Here is an 18221-nt window from a genome sequence, read left to right as displayed (position 1 = left end):
ATACCGAACGGCCGTGTGGCCCAATCGTTCTGATGCGTTGCTCATACTCGCGGTCTTGTTCCCTTGATTGATAACTTGCTTGCAGCATGTGATAGAAAGCCGTGTGGCTTAATGCATCATAGCTTGGCCGTGTGGTCTAGTGAGACACCATATCTGAATGGTCATGTAACCTTGTTTGCATATCTCATGAACCAATCTCTAGGATCGTTGTATCACATCAAAATGGCCGTGTGGCCTAAGCATCACATATAGACCTTGCATTCTCGACTTATCTCGCATCATGGTCGAGTAGTAAAGTGTTTTGGTCGAGAGACTTATGAAATCATATGCACTGATTATTTTGAATTGGTTGCATGAATTCTAAATCATGAATTGATTGATAATATGATTTTAGATGCCGAGATTTGAGCCCTTGGATTATGCCATTCTAAAACCCTCTGGTGAAAATTATCTAGAATATGCAATGAACACTTCGGTTGTCTTGAAATCAAGAGGACTCGGTAGGAGTATCATTCAAGGTGATTATGCAACTAAAAGTGAAAAGTTAAGAGCCATAACAATTACGTGCCATCATCTCACTGAGGATCTGAGAAATCAGTATCTATATATTGAGAATCCTCGTGACCTTGGGATAGAATTAAAATCCAGATACACAATGGTGTTATTACCAAAGGTCACAATTACGTGCCATCATCTCACTGAGGATCTGAGAAATCAGTATCTATATATTGAGAATCCTCGTGACCTTGGGATAGAATTAAAATCCAGATACACAATGGTGTTATTACCAAAGGTCAGACATGAATGGATGAGTCTCAGATTCCAAGACTTTGAGTCTGTGGCCGAGTATCACTTTGCTTTGTCCAAAGTTGTTTACAGCCTGAGACTATGTGGTGAAGTGGTAACAGATGATGATTTGTTATTCAAGACATACTCCACATTCCATCCAGGAGATCTGTTGTCAAAACATATCTACATAGAAAGAGGTTTCACCACCTACAATGACCTGATCTCTTGCCTAACAGTAATTGAGAATGATAAGTTGCTAAAGAAAAGTAGTGAGATGAGATATCCTGAGGCAATGGATCAAGATGAATCCAAGGCAGCTGTGTCCAATGTAACAGATGGTGTGGCCGGCTTATCTATTAACTAAGAAAGATCTTGACATTTGTTTAAAGTCTTTGATTTGTGTTTTGCTTTAAACCTAATTATCATTCACGATTTTATATATAATAATAGATTTGATTTGAGTTCATTACTATTATATCTTGTCTGATCTTATTTGATAATGTGAATGATTGATAAAAGAAACTGCCTAAAGGGCATTATGGTACGGTATAGTAGCCTAGTAAGAAATCTATGGCCAAGGCATTACCTAAAGGGCATTATATACACCCAAAGAATGTGTGATCCATTGAGTTAAAATGGTTTCCAAATAGAAACAATGGGCAAAAGGAAACAAGTTCCTTCAGATTTAAGAAAGAAAACACCTAAGACCTTATGAGATAGTGGTCAAGACGATACCTACGTACTCTACTGATCAAAACTATGCTACAGATCAGTATGATAAGAGGCAAGAGCCGTGGTGACCATACTGATATATCCCACGGAAATCATACACTATATGGCATGACCGGATTAGCCATCCTAGTCTAAACTTGATGCAAAGATTGATATTGAAAAGGCACAAAGAGTTATCCCATAAGATCTCACGTTGTGTAACATGTATACAAAGGGAAACTCATTATGCTTTATTGTCCTAAGCATCACAAAATTATAATATGTTCATGAGGGGGAGAGAGGATAAACCCGTGATCCATGATCACACATGATCAATACTACAAATTCGTGTACTACTATGGTCTATGACCATGCTATAAACGGCTCGGCCACAAAGGCCATTACCTACAAAGGTTTGGCCGTATAACTCAGACTCTAAAGTCTATAAAGCTTAGGGACATCATGAATTACATGTATATAAAGTTAAGATGCATCAGGCTATATAAGTGAGCATAGATATTCCCATTTCAGATTGAATACGAGTCATAAACCAGGCATATACCATCTTAAGAGACTTTGAATAAACCACCACATACATATGTGTCGTCTAAGATGGAACCTCAAAAGAGTATTGAGAATATATATTGGATAAAAGTATGACTTTCTCCCACGAATTTTAAAGAGACCTTGAGCCAAATATGGGTGATCAGATTATGACCAGGTATACGGATTGCATGATCAATGAATCCGTCTATCCAACATTAAAAGGAGAAAGTTATAACGAATGATAATAAAGAATGATAATAAAGAGTAAAAGAATGATAAGAGAAATAGAATGGTATTAACCATCATTGTCTTGGCAAGATCCTCGGACTAGAGAATATGATTTAAAGACGTCCAAAGAAAGATTATACAAAGCTAGCTAATCAGATGCCAGACACTGACCCGAAAAGAAAAGAAAAGAATGACTAAGTCATAACCAGCTTAGCACCAAACGAATCTAATGTCCTAGAAAGAGATATAGTCAAGTTGCTACAGAGTCTATACAAGATAGACCAATGTGTTCCCCAAATAGGTTCCAAAAGATAAGAATCCTCGGAAACAAAAGAAAGGTGCAGAGTCATAAGAGAAACCATACCAGACATTGAGAAAATGTTGCGCAGCTACACATCTAAGGTACCAAACCATGTAGCTTGGGACGCCAAGCTACTAGGTAATAAAGGTCCTGGATAATAAGATCTCAAATCAATTAGATCATGTCTAGAACACAATGAAACCACATATATATAAAGAGTGTCGACACATAAACCTTTGTATAAGGATACATAAGAGAGTAGCACTTGAGTTTAAACATATAAGAGAGGATCATGAACCCACGAAAGAGTACTCATAAAGATTAAAGATTAGAGTGAAAGATAAACGTGGAGTTTTAAAGTATCCATAGAAGAGATAGGCGTATTGGCATACATATATTCAGAAACGCCATCTGATAAACCAGCGAAATAGATGGGTATTTTGAGGGAAAAGAAACCGTGAGAGATGGTACATGATCACGAGGTGTAAAAGTGTTCATGTTTTCCTACCAACAGCATTAGATCATAGCTTGTTACACAAGGATACTCACAGAGACCAAAGGAACAGATTATAAGGAGATAAATTCCTATGTGGTGGATGCTGCTACAAATTTCAAAATTGACAAAGGTTTGGTCATATGAAAGAAATTAGATTGATATACAATGATGTAATAAGCAACATATGGATCACTGGATGATGAAAGAACAACATTGTTCCTAAGCTGTTCATGGAATGAAACAAAGCAGCTGCATATATTATGTAAAGGAGTTGTATAAGAACAATCCAATTCAGTCCATATACTTATGGAAGAGATTTGAATTCCTTGTGTTTACTTTATACTAAACCAGCCTAAAGAAAGGTTAATTGGTTGATACAAATTATCTATTAAATCTGTGTGGGCGTCCGGCTAGAGGTGTCCGGCCTACTTCTTTGGTCATGGCTAGTGGAAAGGAAAGATCAGCCATCGTGTGGCCGAGGTCCATGACCTAATAATATATATTCATTGTGTGATATGATCCACAGCAACAGAGGTCATGAAACGACATCAATATAAGGATAGGGCTGCAATGAAAAACGAATATGGCATTGCCTAAGGCAATAGAGATCGATGACCACATGTGAGATTCATGAGTGTATTTGGCCACAGTGCCATAGTTAGATAAGATTGTAAAATTCATTACAACAATGATCATTGATCAAGTCATGATCTTGTACACTCATGAGACAAGTTATGAACATGTATAAAAGAAGTCTATGACTCAACATGGATCGATCAAATTAGTGCATAGTCGATGGTAGTATAGAGAAAACTCATACAGTCTGTTATCTATCAATCAGCATTTTAACATCGTCATGGGCGGTTAATAGCCAAAGAGAGTATCTGTGGGAATATTTTGGTCGAGGACCATAGTCCTACATGTCTGACTAAAGTATAAAGTGGTCGACAGCAAAGGTTCACTTCTTGAACATGTACACACGATGTCAGAAGACATGAGAAAAGACCGGAAAGATCAAAATGATCCAATTACGGTTCAGTAATAAACTTGGCCGATTTGATTACTCCCTTCCTGCACGTCCAGGAAAGATCACGCATCAGATGCGTAGACTAAAGAACCTACACTGAGGTTCACATCAGGGGGGAGTAGTACGTGTTGTACTCTTTTTCCTTCATCATGGTTTTGTCCCACTGGGTTTTCCTGATAAGGTTTTAATGAGGCAACGTGAAGTGTATTACAAATCTTGTATGGTTATGGCATCCAAGAGGAAGTTTTATAAATCAAGTGATGAATGTCCGTAACCGGCCCATACCTAAAAGAGAGATGGCCGAAACCCTAGAGAGAAAGGCGAGAGAGAGAGGCGGCCGACTTAGGAGAGAGAGAGGCGGCCGACTTAGGAGAGAGAGAGGCAACCGACTTAGGGTTTCCATATTACTAGATTTCATTTTCCTTATATTTGTAGTTATCCTAAATCTAGATGGATTAAGATTTGTATACTTTCCATTTATCTCTATCTCGTAATCCTTATATAAAGGAACCCCCTATTGATCATTAATAATACACAAACAAATTCCTCGTACTTTTACAACAGAAATATCATTTTTGGGGTTTTTCTCCCACGTTTGGTAGCGTTAGGAACAAAAAAAATTGATGTACATTGTTTGATAATGCGTTAGATACATCAAAAAAACTTGTGTTGATCTTAAGAACATAAAAAAAGTTAATTTTTTTCTTCAAAATACTTGAAAATTACATATAAACACAACTTAAAACCATGTCAGCTTGAAAATGCGCTTGCAGAATGCGAACGTTTGAAAATGTGCTTGGTTTATAGCTTTAACCGGATGTTAATTAAACCGAAAACCAAAAACCGAAAATTTAGGTTTAGTTGGTTGGATCTGCATCGGTTCCTACCAAATGCCCATCGCCAATAGTCTAATTCCAAGGAAAAATAGTTCTTTCGCGCATAAAGAAAGTAAGGTTAATAGACCCGGTTCGACACAACCAGAGCTCATGAAACCATGAGCCAATTTCAATGTAAACATATTGGTTACATAAATGATTACCAATCAAACCCTTTTAATTTCATATCAAACACCAATATCAGTCATGAGCATATAAACCAAAAATAAAAAACCAAATCAGAACTGAACCGAAAAACAAACCCAAAATCGAATCGTTCTTCACAATTAACCGAGAAGTTTCTATATTTTTGGAACATACACTGAAACCAAACCGAGAAAGAACGAATACATAGTATTCTTTTGTAAGACTAGATACATAGTATCTAAATATATTTTATATACTTACATTTTAAATTATATTTATTTTAATAGTTACAAATATTTTTTATAATAATACTTATAAATCGAATTACTCGAATATTTTTTCAATGTCTTAAAATTACCAAATTATCTGAATATTACAAGATGCTAAAATTTACGAGTTACTTAATAATTAATATAAAATTTGAAAAATATAATTTTTAATTATCCAAAGTTATCCGAAAACATAAATCAAACCTTAACCGAATATTATTCAGTTCTTAAGATTGTTATCCAAAATGAACCAAAAACGAAAACAACCAAACCAAATTATACAATTGGATAATCTTTATATTTTTAGAACCGGAAAATAAAAAACCGAACCAAAACCAAAAACCGTTGCATAGCCAATTTGGTTTTTGATGAAGGAAATAAACACTAAAGGAAATGTATTAATGCATATTTTTTGGAACAACAATGTATCTTATATATTAAAACAGAAGTCATAACTTCTCTTCATGTGTGATTTTTTTAAAAATGGACCCTTACTAGAAATTTGTTATCATCCATTTATTTTTAATTATATGGCTTAACTTATATCATTGCTAATAAAATGACTCCTAGAAAAAAGGCTTGGTTAACGAACATACATTAGAGTACTTAATATATTATAATTAGATCTAGCTTCGTATGATTGACATATTATTCATAATCGAATCCACCTATGAAATCGTATACTTGCATTTTAACTATTTCATAGACCAATTATTTCATAGACCAATACGAAGCTGAAACTGTTTAAGAGTTCTGGTATTTTATACATGCTGTTCATGTAATAAACGTAACCAACTACCTTCAGTGTAAACCATATTTGTAGACAGAAGATACATAATGTTCTTCGTAAACTACTCCACCATTCACCTTACATCCTATTCATCGTTAACTACTCCACCATTCACCGTTAATGGTTCATAAAACCTCTGTTTTAGATTGTTGTAGTCATTTACACATTATTTATACATCAAACCTGTTATAATTCGAGTTCTTTTGTTTGAACCTGTTCAACTGAAAAGAACCATCAAACCGGTCTTATCATATCGAGATCGAGCCAACACATCAGCTGGTTTTATCTTTAAAACAGATATAACACTGCTAATATAATTCATTTAAAATTCAAATCATGGTTTTATCTTTAGCAACAAGAATAACAAGATTTTTATCGTGTGATATTCTGTTGCAACAATAACGGGGAATGCCAAAACTAAGATTATATCTAAACCAACTAATTTGAATAAACTAAGATTCATTAAAAAGGATATTCTTAACTTAATGATCGAATGATTAATCTGCCGTAGACTTCTCATGTTTGTTTCCTACATTTTTGCTATGAAATTTCGAAACAGCATCTTTACTTGACTACAATTGATATCATTATGATCAAGATATCATTATCTACGATATAACTAACCATAACAACCGGCACAAAATTGACTACAATTGATTTTATTCTTTGCGAATAAATTCATGGCATATTCTCTCTAAATACCCTAACAAACTAAATATCCTATCAATCTATATATATCGATCGTGCGGAAGTTAAGCTCAACCATCACCTAAACTTAATCAGTTTGAGCTATGTCTATGATCTAAGCATTTTCGTTACTAAAAGACGTCAAGCCCTACAAACAAGGCTGGCGAGTCCAAGTTAAGTTGCTTCACTCCTGGAGGCAGAAAACCAATTATGGAGGAGATACCCTTGAGATGATCTTCGCAGAAAAAACTGTTCGATTATTTTTATATGTTTTATTTTATCACTTTTGCAATTGTTTTTGTACTTTACATTATAAATAACTATGTACATGTTCTAAGTTTTATGATCGGTTTTGTTTCAGGGTGTTAAGATACACTGCTCGGCCAGGAAGAATCTCATAAAAAAAAACAGAGAGTAAAATACGGCTTGGTGAATGGCGACTCATTGACACATTTACAGTGTCTCACGCGAGAGGAAAGTACCGTCCCACAGACCATATTTACAAAATGTCTATCATTGAAGACACCTCTATAGACCAAAGTACTTTTGAGTGTGATGATCAGTTTCTGAATTTCCCACCTTTTGAAAAGATTGGAAATGGAACTCTTAATACTCACTTCCTGACCGGTTAGTCAGTCAATGAGATTTTTTTTTTCATAATGTATGTATATTGTACTAATATTAAGCAATTAATTATTTGACAGATGCTGTTGGTCAAGTTTCCAATCTTAGTGACGTCCAAACTGTCCAAGTTGCGGGGAATGATAAGAAAAAAGTTGAATTTCGCTTAATGGACATCAAGTATGTGAATCAAGATATGTACTTTGATTACACTATATATTATATATACTTTCAGTTTAATTGTTTTACAATACCTTATTATTTCAGGGGTGAAAGCATTGCATGCTGTTTGTGAGGTAAATATGCAGAACAACTTGAAGAACATCTCCAACAAACAAATAATCCTAATATGGTGTGCATGATCCGCTTTGCTAAAATAGGGTTTTACAGAGGTATTACAAATATAGATATAAATAATTTATCCTTTTACCTTTTGTATATTTATATTTTTACATTTTATATAATAAATATTTACTAAATGTCTTTTGCTTATGATGTGTAGGAGATGTGCAGATAACCAATGCTTTTGATTCATCCCTCATTTGTTTCGATCCTGATTTACCTGAATGTCTCGCTTTAAAAAACAAGTAACCACGTTGGAAATATTATATTTTATCAAATACGTAAAATTTTTCTGCACATCTTAAAAAACGGTTTTTTTTTTTCAGTATGCCAAATGATGAGTTTGCTCTTGCTCTAACGGCTACAAAGAAAGACAAGCGTCCGATCAAGGATCTAATTGATGATTGGAATGATGTTGGTATTATATCTATCTCTGAAATCATCACAGCAACTCAGGTATCTTTTCTGAAATTCTAATTAGCATTATATGTACCAAAGTCATCATTTTATCATTTCTAAAACTATTTATATGTTTGTAACCTTAGGAGGAGGATTGCAAAATAATCTGCTCAATCGAATCTATTGATACGGATTGGAGCTGGTTTATTTTTGGTCATGTTAGCCGGAACAGGTGTAACAAGCGTTGCATGAGAATCAAATCGAAGGGTGGTGGTAATTTGGCTCCAAATGAGAAACCAATATTCTGGTGCACAACATGTCGTGTTAATACCACCACCGTAACCCCACAGTTAGTTTTTGCTATCCTTTAACTATATATTTTTTTTAAAAAACTATATACATTTACGTTTCAGATTGGTGATGATTTTGGTTGGAAATGAAACAGATTCAAATTGCATCTCACTGTCAAGGATGACACCAGTACTTGCAAACTAATGCTTCTTGATTTTGTTGCTAAAGTCGTTGTGGGCTTTGAGGCTAAAGATATTAGGGATGGTTCCTATGAAGAGGTTATAAGAATTTATATTATCATAAATATATTTTATATACTTCGTCAACTTATATTCATCTTTTTCATTACAGATTGAAGATCCAGATATTTTGCCTCAAGCTATAACAGATTTGGTTAAAATCTTTTTGTTTTGGTCTTACTCTTGGTTCTGAAAATGTTAAAAATGGATCAGACATCTTTTTGGTTTCACAAGTATGGTCTGGTGATAAGATTCTCCAACTCGAGTCCAACTCTGAGCCTATTACTCATGTTAGCTCTGGTTCATCAATTATGTCCGGTGGAGAGGTATATTTTCAATATATATGAAATAATAAAATCACGTGTATTATATAAAACCATTATTTGTTGTTTTAGATGATTTTACTGTTATTTGGAATGTGTTTTTGTCGTGTGATAAGGTTTCTATAAGAGAAAAAAACGAAGCAAGTTCATCAGAAGGTTCTTCAACGCCATTTTCAAAGCGTAAGGGATAAGATCAAGTTGATCAGACTTCAACTTCCAAAAAAATGTGCACCAAGCTGGTGAAGATGGAGAATATTAAAGATGATGATCTTAATGTTTAGTATTTTTATTGCTTTTAGGGTTTTTTAATTACTTGTGTTTTTTTAATAATGTCTGTTATATCATAAAACAGACACTTTGTTTTCTTAGTTTTACTTAATAATTGAAGTCTTTTTAAAATGTGGTTTATTTATTTTGAACATCCAACCAATATTAAAAAATTTGGTTGACCAATGGCAAAACCAATATGGGAAAGCTCTATGAACCCGCCCTACGTTATCTAACCAGACCAGAAGATTTACTCTCTAAATTTTGTATATGTTTCAAACTTACTTGGCAAAGACGTGTATTAGAGTCCGGCCCTTTTTTGTCCAAGTTCCCAGAGCCACCATACATTGCCAAAATATTATGATCTCTGAAACAAAGCTAAAATATAAAATATATTCATAAACACAATATTTTCGACTAATAAAATATTGAAAGCAAAATAAGTTTACTATAGTACACTGTGTATTAAATTTGAGTATTTTTGTGATCCTTAAAGAATATTAGTACATTTTCATATCTAAAAACATATGTCGAAAATAATTAGGAGATTCTTATAGTTTATTTTAACACACTTGCTACATTTTAGGAACTAAGATATATGGCTAATATCACAATATTGCTACATTATAGGAACTAAAAATTATCAATTTTCACTTCCAAACTCTGATTCATCGTCTTTGCTCTTCCATATCATATTGAGCGAGACTTCAAAAATAACTCAGGTGCAATTTTAGAACTAAACTATGTAACCATTGATTTGTGTTTTGTATAATTTGTGAATGTCAACAAACGTAGTTTGCAGGCACAATGAAAAGAAAACATAGTGATCCGCCTAATCAAAGGAAGGATTCAACACAACAAACAGAGAATAAAAGGCTTCAGAGAAAACAAAACAGTGTGAATTTTGAACAAGTCGACAGAAATCAGAACAGAAAATCTATCAGAAGTCAGGATGTCCCTTTGTCTTATGTTTTTAAGAGACTGTTACAGGATGTTGTATACATCCCTACTGATGCTGCTCCACCTAGCAATCAACAAAAATTACAAACTCCATGTACACCAAGAAACATAAGCAAATGCTTAAAAAGTAAGGTTCAATATATTTACTTCTAATGATAATGTTTTGTGTGACCCTGTTCATTTGACTTAAACCAAGCATTATATGTTTTTCTTCAGTAGGTGTGTACAGTGGGACTGGCCAAGCTTCAAACGGAAGTTTACAGAGAAGTTGTATCACATCACTAGCATGTAACTATAAATATTAGTACTGAATATACTATCAATCGCATATATTGAATGCTTTAAAATATATTGAAACTATTGACTCCATGTACACCAAGAAACATAAGCAAATGCTTTAAAAATAAGGTTCAATATATTTATGGTTTGTTTTAGTGTTTTGTGCGACCCTGTTCATTTGACTTAAACCAAAGGGCTATATGTTTTTCTTCAGTAGGTGTGGACAGTGTGACTGGCCAAGCTTCACACGGAAGTTTACAGAGAAGTCAAATCACATCTTTACCATGTAAGTATAAATATTAGTTCTGAATATAGTATCAATCGCATATATATAATGATTGTGACAAAACTTCCGTTTTTATCCTATTAATGTGCTAGACACATCTGGCATCAGAAAGAGACCACGATCTAGCTTACCACACAACAGCCATAAGAAAAGTTTTATAAGTCGTCTTGATGAAGAATTGGCGTGTGATACAGTCCACACCTCGCAAATGAGTGGTGATGAAAGTGAAGATAATGGGAATTCAGTAGCAACAGAATCTGACTTTGAAGGTTATATATTAGCTTAATTTGTATATGTATATACGCTGTAATAATTTGTGATATTGTATCTGTATTAACATTTTGTGTTTTATCTAAATGTAGATATATTTGATGAAAATTTTCAACCAGACTTTTACTGTAGTTCACGAGAAAACACCGATTCGGAATCGGAACCAGAAATCGAAGTTGTTGACTTAACCGTTGACACAGCTCCAGATACCATGGTTAACACTAACAGAGTTAAATCTCTGGCAGCACTTTTTGAAGAAACATTTCGTGCTACAGAAAGGGCAACTAAAAAGGCTGTACCAAAAGAAGATGGTAATAAACAGCAAGATACTAAAATCGAATTTGTTTAAATAATCACTAACTATTTTCTTATTACCATCTACAGCTTATATAGATGAAGGGGATGCAACTTACACATGTTCTTACTGTGGAGCTATTATGTGGTTTGGTGAACGCTTAAATAGGCGTCTGAAAACACCCAATCCTAAGTTTTCTCTATGTTGTATGCAAGGACAAGTGCAGTTACCATTACTAAAACAACCACCAGAAGTTCTTAAGAATTTGCTGATTGGAGATGATAAATTAAGCAAACATTTTCAGAGAAACACAAGAGCTTACAACATGGTCTTCTCATTCACTTCACTTGGTTTAAAAATTGATAGATCTGTTCGAAAGGGAAAAGGGCCAAACATGTTGGTACTCCAAGGTGAGAAATACCATTTAATTGGTAGTTTACAACCACCAAATGGAAATGATGCTAAGTTCGGACAGCTTTATATCGTTGACACTGGAATGAAACAGAAAATAGAACAAAGGCTTTGAGGTAATTATTTCAATCTGCTTCTCTCCCTAATTTTATATTTGTTTACTATAATTATTAATCTGAACCGTTGTATGTGTTATTTTTAACAGCAAAGGGGGTCAAGCGAAAGCTTATAAAAAAAGTGATGGACTTAAGAAAGAGATCATCGACCTTCTGATAAAGATGCTGAATGAGACCAACCCTTACGTTAAACAGTTCAGATCAACAAAAGATCGTTTCACCATCAATCCTAGAGACTCTTTTCATATGAGGATAGTCAGTGATAGAGTAAAGGATGGAAGAACATATGACAAACCTACAGCATCAGAAGTTGCTGCACTGATTCCTTGAGATTTCAATCTGGACATGGATAAAAGAGATATTGTTCTTCAACAGAAATCAGGGAAGTTGCTAAGGATCGATGAAATACATGCTTCATATCTTGCACTTTAGTATCCTCTTTTATTTGTACATGGAGAGGATGGTTTCAGACTTGGGATAAAGAAAGGTGTTACTAAAGCTACTGAAAAACTGAAAAAGGAAAATATCAGCATGAGGCAGTTCTTTGCTTTTCGTTTGCATGAACGCAAGAATGAGGCTCATACTATCCTAAATTCAGGAAGGTTGTTTCAGCAGTTTGTTGTGGATGCCTACACAACTATAGAATCCAATCGCCTACGCTATCTGAGGACTCACCAGACGACTTTGCGTTCTGATAGTTATGACTCTATCAAGCAGTCAGAAAATGCGGGCAGGATTGATATGGCCGAGCAAGGATCTTCGTTTGTCTTACCAGCTACGTTCACTGGTGGTCCTAGATATATGAAAAACCTTTATCTGGATGCAATGACTATATGTAAGCATTTTGGTTTTCCAAATCTTTTCATCACTTTTACATGCAATCCTAAATGGCCAGAGATCACAAGACATCTTACCAACCGCAAGTCAAAGGCAGAGGACAGATCAGACATCATTTGCAGGATGTTCAAAATGAAACTGGATTCATTGATGGATGATTTAACTAAGAAGAATATCCTTGGCAAAACTGTATCATGTGAGTTAAATATTCAGCTTTCTTGATCATATGCTTTTATATTTTCAACTATATACTAAACCAGTGTTTGTTGTCTGATCGTTGCAGCTATGTACACGATTGAATTTCATAAGCGTGGTCTACCACATGCTCACATTCTCTTATTTATGCATCCTACGGCCAAGTTTCCCACTACAGATGATATTGACAAGATCATTTCAGCTGAGATTCCAGATAAGTCTCAAGAACCAGAGCTGTACGATATTGTCAAGGATATGATGATTCATGGACCATGTGGGGCTGCTAATATGAAATCTCCTTGCATGGAAAATGGGAAATGTTCTAAGCTTTACCCGAAATCATTTGCTGATAAGACAACAGTGAGTAAAGAAGGATTTCCGATTTACCGTAGAAGAGAAGATACAGATCGTTCCTTATAACAAGAAACTATCTCTACGTTATCGAGCTCATATTAATGTAGAGTGGTGCAACCAGGATGGTTCTATAAAGTACTTATTTAAGTACATTAATAAAGGAAGTGATCGTGTGACAGTAGCTGTGGAACCACCAGATCACATGGTTGCAGAGGCGCTTGGTATTCCAGAAGGAGAAGTGGACCAAATCAAAAGGAATGAATTCAAAGAGTTCTTTGATTGCAGGTATTGTTTTTCAAAATCTTTATATACAATTTATATTTTAAAATATCAGAACATGATATAAAAAACTAATAAAATCTGTTTTTGATTGGTATTGTAGATATGTTTTTGCGTCTGAAGGATCATGGAGAATTTTTAAGTTCCCCATTCATTTCAGGTCAACCGCAGTTGAGAAGCTTAATTTCCATCTTCCAGGCAAACAAACGGTTATTTTCAAAAAAAAAGACAAGCTGGAAGCAGTGATCAGTCGTAAACTCATTGAGAATACAATGTTCTTAGCATGGTTTGAGTTGTGTAAAGTTGATGATCTAGCTAAAACTCTAACCTATGCTCAGATTCCTAACTTCTTTACATATTCCAAGAGCCAGAAGAAGTTCATAAGACGGAAAAGGGGATTCAGTGTTGGCCGAATCAACTATGCTCCACGTAATCAAGAACATGCTTATTATCTCCGTGTGTTGTTGAACTATGTGAGAGGTCCTACGAGTTATGATGACATCAAAACATTTGAAGGTGTTGTTTATCCAACCTACAAAGATGCATGTTATGCTCGAGGATTGTTAGATGATGATCAAGAGTACATTGATGATATTCTAAGGAGAAGCTATGAAAGCATCTGGGCCAGAGGACGTTTGGGAGAAGACTTGGGAATGTCTTTCAGATGATATTGAGCATCACAGGCGTAAAACTTTCAATAGGCCAGGTGGTATTATTTTACTATTTTCGTTTTGAATTTGATGTTCTAGCAAAATGTTACATACTCCATCGTGTCTTTTTTTAAATAGTTTAATTTCTTTTGTAGGACTATTGTTAAGTGACGATGAGAAAAAGAAATTCGCTTTGCTGGAGATTGAAAAGCTTCTGAAGCGTTGTGGGACTTCTTTGGCAAAATATCCTTCTATGCCACAGCTAGCAAAGACACATAGTAAGGATTCAAATGTGTTGATATTATATGAGAGAAGCTATGATCGTGAGGCATTGTTAGAAACTCTGGATAGAGATATTCCAAAGATGACTACAGAGCAAAGAAAAATATATGATGAAATCCTAGATGTTGTTAACAAGGAAAGAGGTGGAATGTTTTTTGTGTCTGGATTTGGTGGCACTGGGAAAACTTTTCTCTGGAAATTACTATCTGCAGCCATTAGATCGCGAGGAGATATTGCTCTTAATGTTGCATCGAGTGGCATTGCTTCTTTGTTGTTACAAGGTGGTAGGACTGCTCATTCAAGGTTTGGGATACCACTTAATCCAGATGAGTTTTCTTCGTGTACTATGGCTCATGGATCCGATCAAGCCAATTTGGTGAAAAAGGCATCACTGATTATATGGGATGAAGCCCCCATGATGAGTAGGTATTGTTTTGAGGCACTAGATAGAAGCTTATCTGATATTATTGGGAAGCAGAGCGACAAGCCTTTTGGTGGAAAGGTTGTAGTTTTCGGAGGCGATTTCAGACAAGTGCTCCCAGTTATAAATGGAGGTAGTAGAGCTGCAATCGTTATGGCTTCAATGAATTCTTCGTATCTATGGGAGCATTGTAAAGTCTTGAAATTAACTAAGAACATGCGATTATCATCTGGTGGTTTTTCAGCTGAAGAGTTGACGGATCTAAAGGAATTCTCTGAGTGGATCTTAAAGGTTGGTGATGGTACACTTGGAGAGCCTAACGATGGAATAGCTGAGATCGAGACCCCCTCCGAATTTTTGATTACTGATTCTGATGAACCAATAGAGGCCATTAGCAAAGCAGTGTACGAAGATCCTTCTTCATTAAAAGGAAACAAAGAAGCTAAATTTTTCCAAGAGAGAGCTATTTTGTGTCCAACCAATGAGGATGTTAACATGATCAATGATTACATGTTGGATAAGCTGGATGGTAATTTTTTTATTTTCACTTTTATCGTGATTGATTTTAGATCCTAAATATATTGTTTCTTATATACATTAACTAAATCCTATGTTTTGATATTTTTTTAGGTGAGGAAATGATTTATCTCAGTGCTGATAGTATTGATCCTACTGATACAAAAGCGGTGAATGATGAAGCACTTGACTCAGATTTTCTAAACAATATTAAAGTGTCTGGATTGCCGAATCATAGACTTCGTCTGAAAGTTGGTTGCCCAGTTATGGTTCTCAGAAATGTTGATCCTCAAGAAGGGTTAATGAACGGAACAAGGCTACAGATTACTCAGCTGATGGAATTTATGGTTGCCGCTAAGATTATCACTGGATCTAATGTTGGGAAGACAGTCTATATTCCTAGATTATTGATAACCCCATCTGATACGAGACTGCCTTTCAAAATGCATCGAAGGCAATTGCCTTTAGCTGTTGCTTTTGCTATAACAATAAACAAAACTCAAGGGCAGTCTCTTTCAGAAGTTGGACTCTTCCTACCTAGACCTGTGTTTTCACACGGACAGCTCTACGTAGCTATTTCTAGGGTCACGTCGAAGAAATGGTTGAAAATTCTTATTGTGGACAAAGATGGAAAACCTCAGCACAAGACTGTCAATGTTGTTTTCAAAGAGGTTTTCAATAATCTATAAGCCAAGGAGTCATGATGAGGTATTTATTTAAGCTCTCCATCATTTACTGTTTATTACTATATGTTAAGATCATAATTTAAAAATATCTTTGAAACGTGATGTGTTTTTCAGATTTATGCTAAGGATGAGAAGAGAGGAGGAAGTTCTTTATCGTACTTGAGTTTCTTTAAGCTGTTTTCAACTTATTTACGGATTTGTATTGTTTTTGATATAGCTTATCATTTTTCTCTACATTTTCTAGATGTTAAAACTATAGCAAAGAAATAAAAACAAGAAAATCAACATATGAAAACTTCAATCAACTCACAGCAACAAAACAATAAACCAATGAATCTGTTGTACATCACTTCTTATCTAACCAAACCACTTAGATATACTAGGAAAATGTAGATGGTTCTAATCTAACGGCTGGTTCCCTTCTTATCTAACCAAAACACTTAGATATACTATTCATATGATAAATGGTTCTAAAAAGCTAACCTGACTTATCGAGTAGTGAGAGTCAAGTGGCTGAGTTATGATGGAGTCTTTTCTACAATTCATTGTTATCAATATCATTCCTGAAACAAAGAAATATTGTCTTAGTAATTAATCAATATTTAATCTACTTTAAGTACTTAATCTTAGTAGTTAATCTATATTGTCTTAATTATTAATCAATAAAAGTCTGGAAAAACAATTTGTATAGTTCACCTGCTGTTTCCATGAATTAAGTATGGTCAAACGGTGGGTGTGCATAGAGAATAAATTTTGAAGTCAATCATTGAACTTTGTAACTAATTTATAGATGATACAGAACTTACGTTTACTGTTTGAGACGCCTAACCCATGTACGAGCTCTGTTTCTTGATCTCATGATCATTCAACAGCTCCTCTGCAAAGATCTTCCATATCAGTTATCTTCAAGCTGATTCTCTGCAGAGATTACAAAAACAGAGCTTAAGAAACCATAACACTCTCAATAAGTCAATTTTTATACTTTACCTGCACTTATAGTGAATGGAGTTAGGCGTCTTTAATGATTTTTGGTTGTGGTAAGCTCCATTACCATTTCTTCAGGTATCCATCAGATTAAACTTTCATGCGAGCAAATAAAAGAGCATTTAGTTGTCCATCAAACTATCAGTAACTGTCAAACGTCATGTTCTTTGGCACTAACTAACACAAAACTAAAAATATGAACATAATATTGTCCTATGGTTAAGTTCCTTTGTCATTGAGTCTGGTTTCTTTGTCAGACGTTGATAAAAACACCTATGATTAAGTTCCTTTTTGTCATTGATATCAGTTTGATGGACTAGATGTATATTAGTCAAGCTCAATCGAGAATTGTTCAAATTCTTTTGACCAGAGTTTCCGTAACGCAAGTGTTCAATATATACAATTTGATTCTAAACTCATCAGATCACAGGAAAAAAAACGAATTGAAAGAGAATTTACAGGGGTAATAGAAACTGATTTTATTTATTCATATTATAAAGCAATAGGAGTTTCAAAAAGAAAATAATTCACCTCTGTTTTCAAGTACTGATCGGAATTGCATATTAAATTATATTAAGGCAGAGCTCCATCAGAGCTCCATATATTCTTCCGCTGAGGTTTTCATATCTCCTTCGAAACAATACCGATCTCCGTCTACACATATTTGATAGATTAAATCAATTGAAAAAATAAACAGAGGTGAACTAAAATAACCGAAACTAAAACCTTTATAAATAGACATGCTTACTTGATCTTGGTCGGGAGTCAAGAGAGGATGGTGTCTGAGAGACGGATTTAGTCGATCAAATAGCTCGAGGATCGTAGTTAGGATCGTGTCTAGGTTAAAGAGAAGACATAAACCAAAGAAAATTGTTAGGTAGACAGACACGTTTTTTTCCCGGATAAAAATCTGTTAACTGATCATTTTGGGCTTACAAAACATTAATCTCACTTTGGGCTTTGAGTAATTGAATTTAAAGAATACTTGACCCGTTAGATTTTTATTTTAAAGACTACTTGACCCATATGTATAATATTTAACTCTTTACAAT

The 18221-nt window shown here is 34.6% G+C and overlaps 1 protein-coding gene and 1 pseudogene across 1 annotated transcript; both read left to right on the top strand.

The window, feature by feature from the left end:
- The first annotated feature begins 7372 nt into the window (after window positions 1–7372).
- Window positions 7373–9272, top strand: LOC106338973. Its single transcript, XM_013777822.1, has 8 exons — window positions 7373–7493; window positions 7571–7667; window positions 8156–8285; window positions 8375–8577; window positions 8674–8797; window positions 8871–8912; window positions 9010–9084; window positions 9198–9272. The coding sequence occupies exons 1-8, from the start codon at window positions 7373–7375 to the stop codon at window positions 9270–9272; spliced, it is 867 nt and encodes a 288-aa protein (XP_013633276.1).
- A 2939-nt stretch (window positions 9273–12211) lies between these two features.
- On the top strand, window positions 12212–16188 carry LOC106338972 (annotated as a pseudogene).
- The last annotated feature ends 2033 nt before the right edge of the window (window positions 16189–18221 follow it).

Source organism: Brassica oleracea, chromosome C4 (assembly GCF_000695525.1).
Source record: "Brassica oleracea var. oleracea cultivar TO1000 chromosome C4, BOL, whole genome shotgun sequence".
Classification (NCBI taxonomy): domain Eukaryota; kingdom Viridiplantae; phylum Streptophyta; class Magnoliopsida; order Brassicales; family Brassicaceae; genus Brassica; species Brassica oleracea.
Note: the sequence above shows the minus strand (reverse complement) of the source record. Positions and strands in the feature narration are given on the sequence as shown.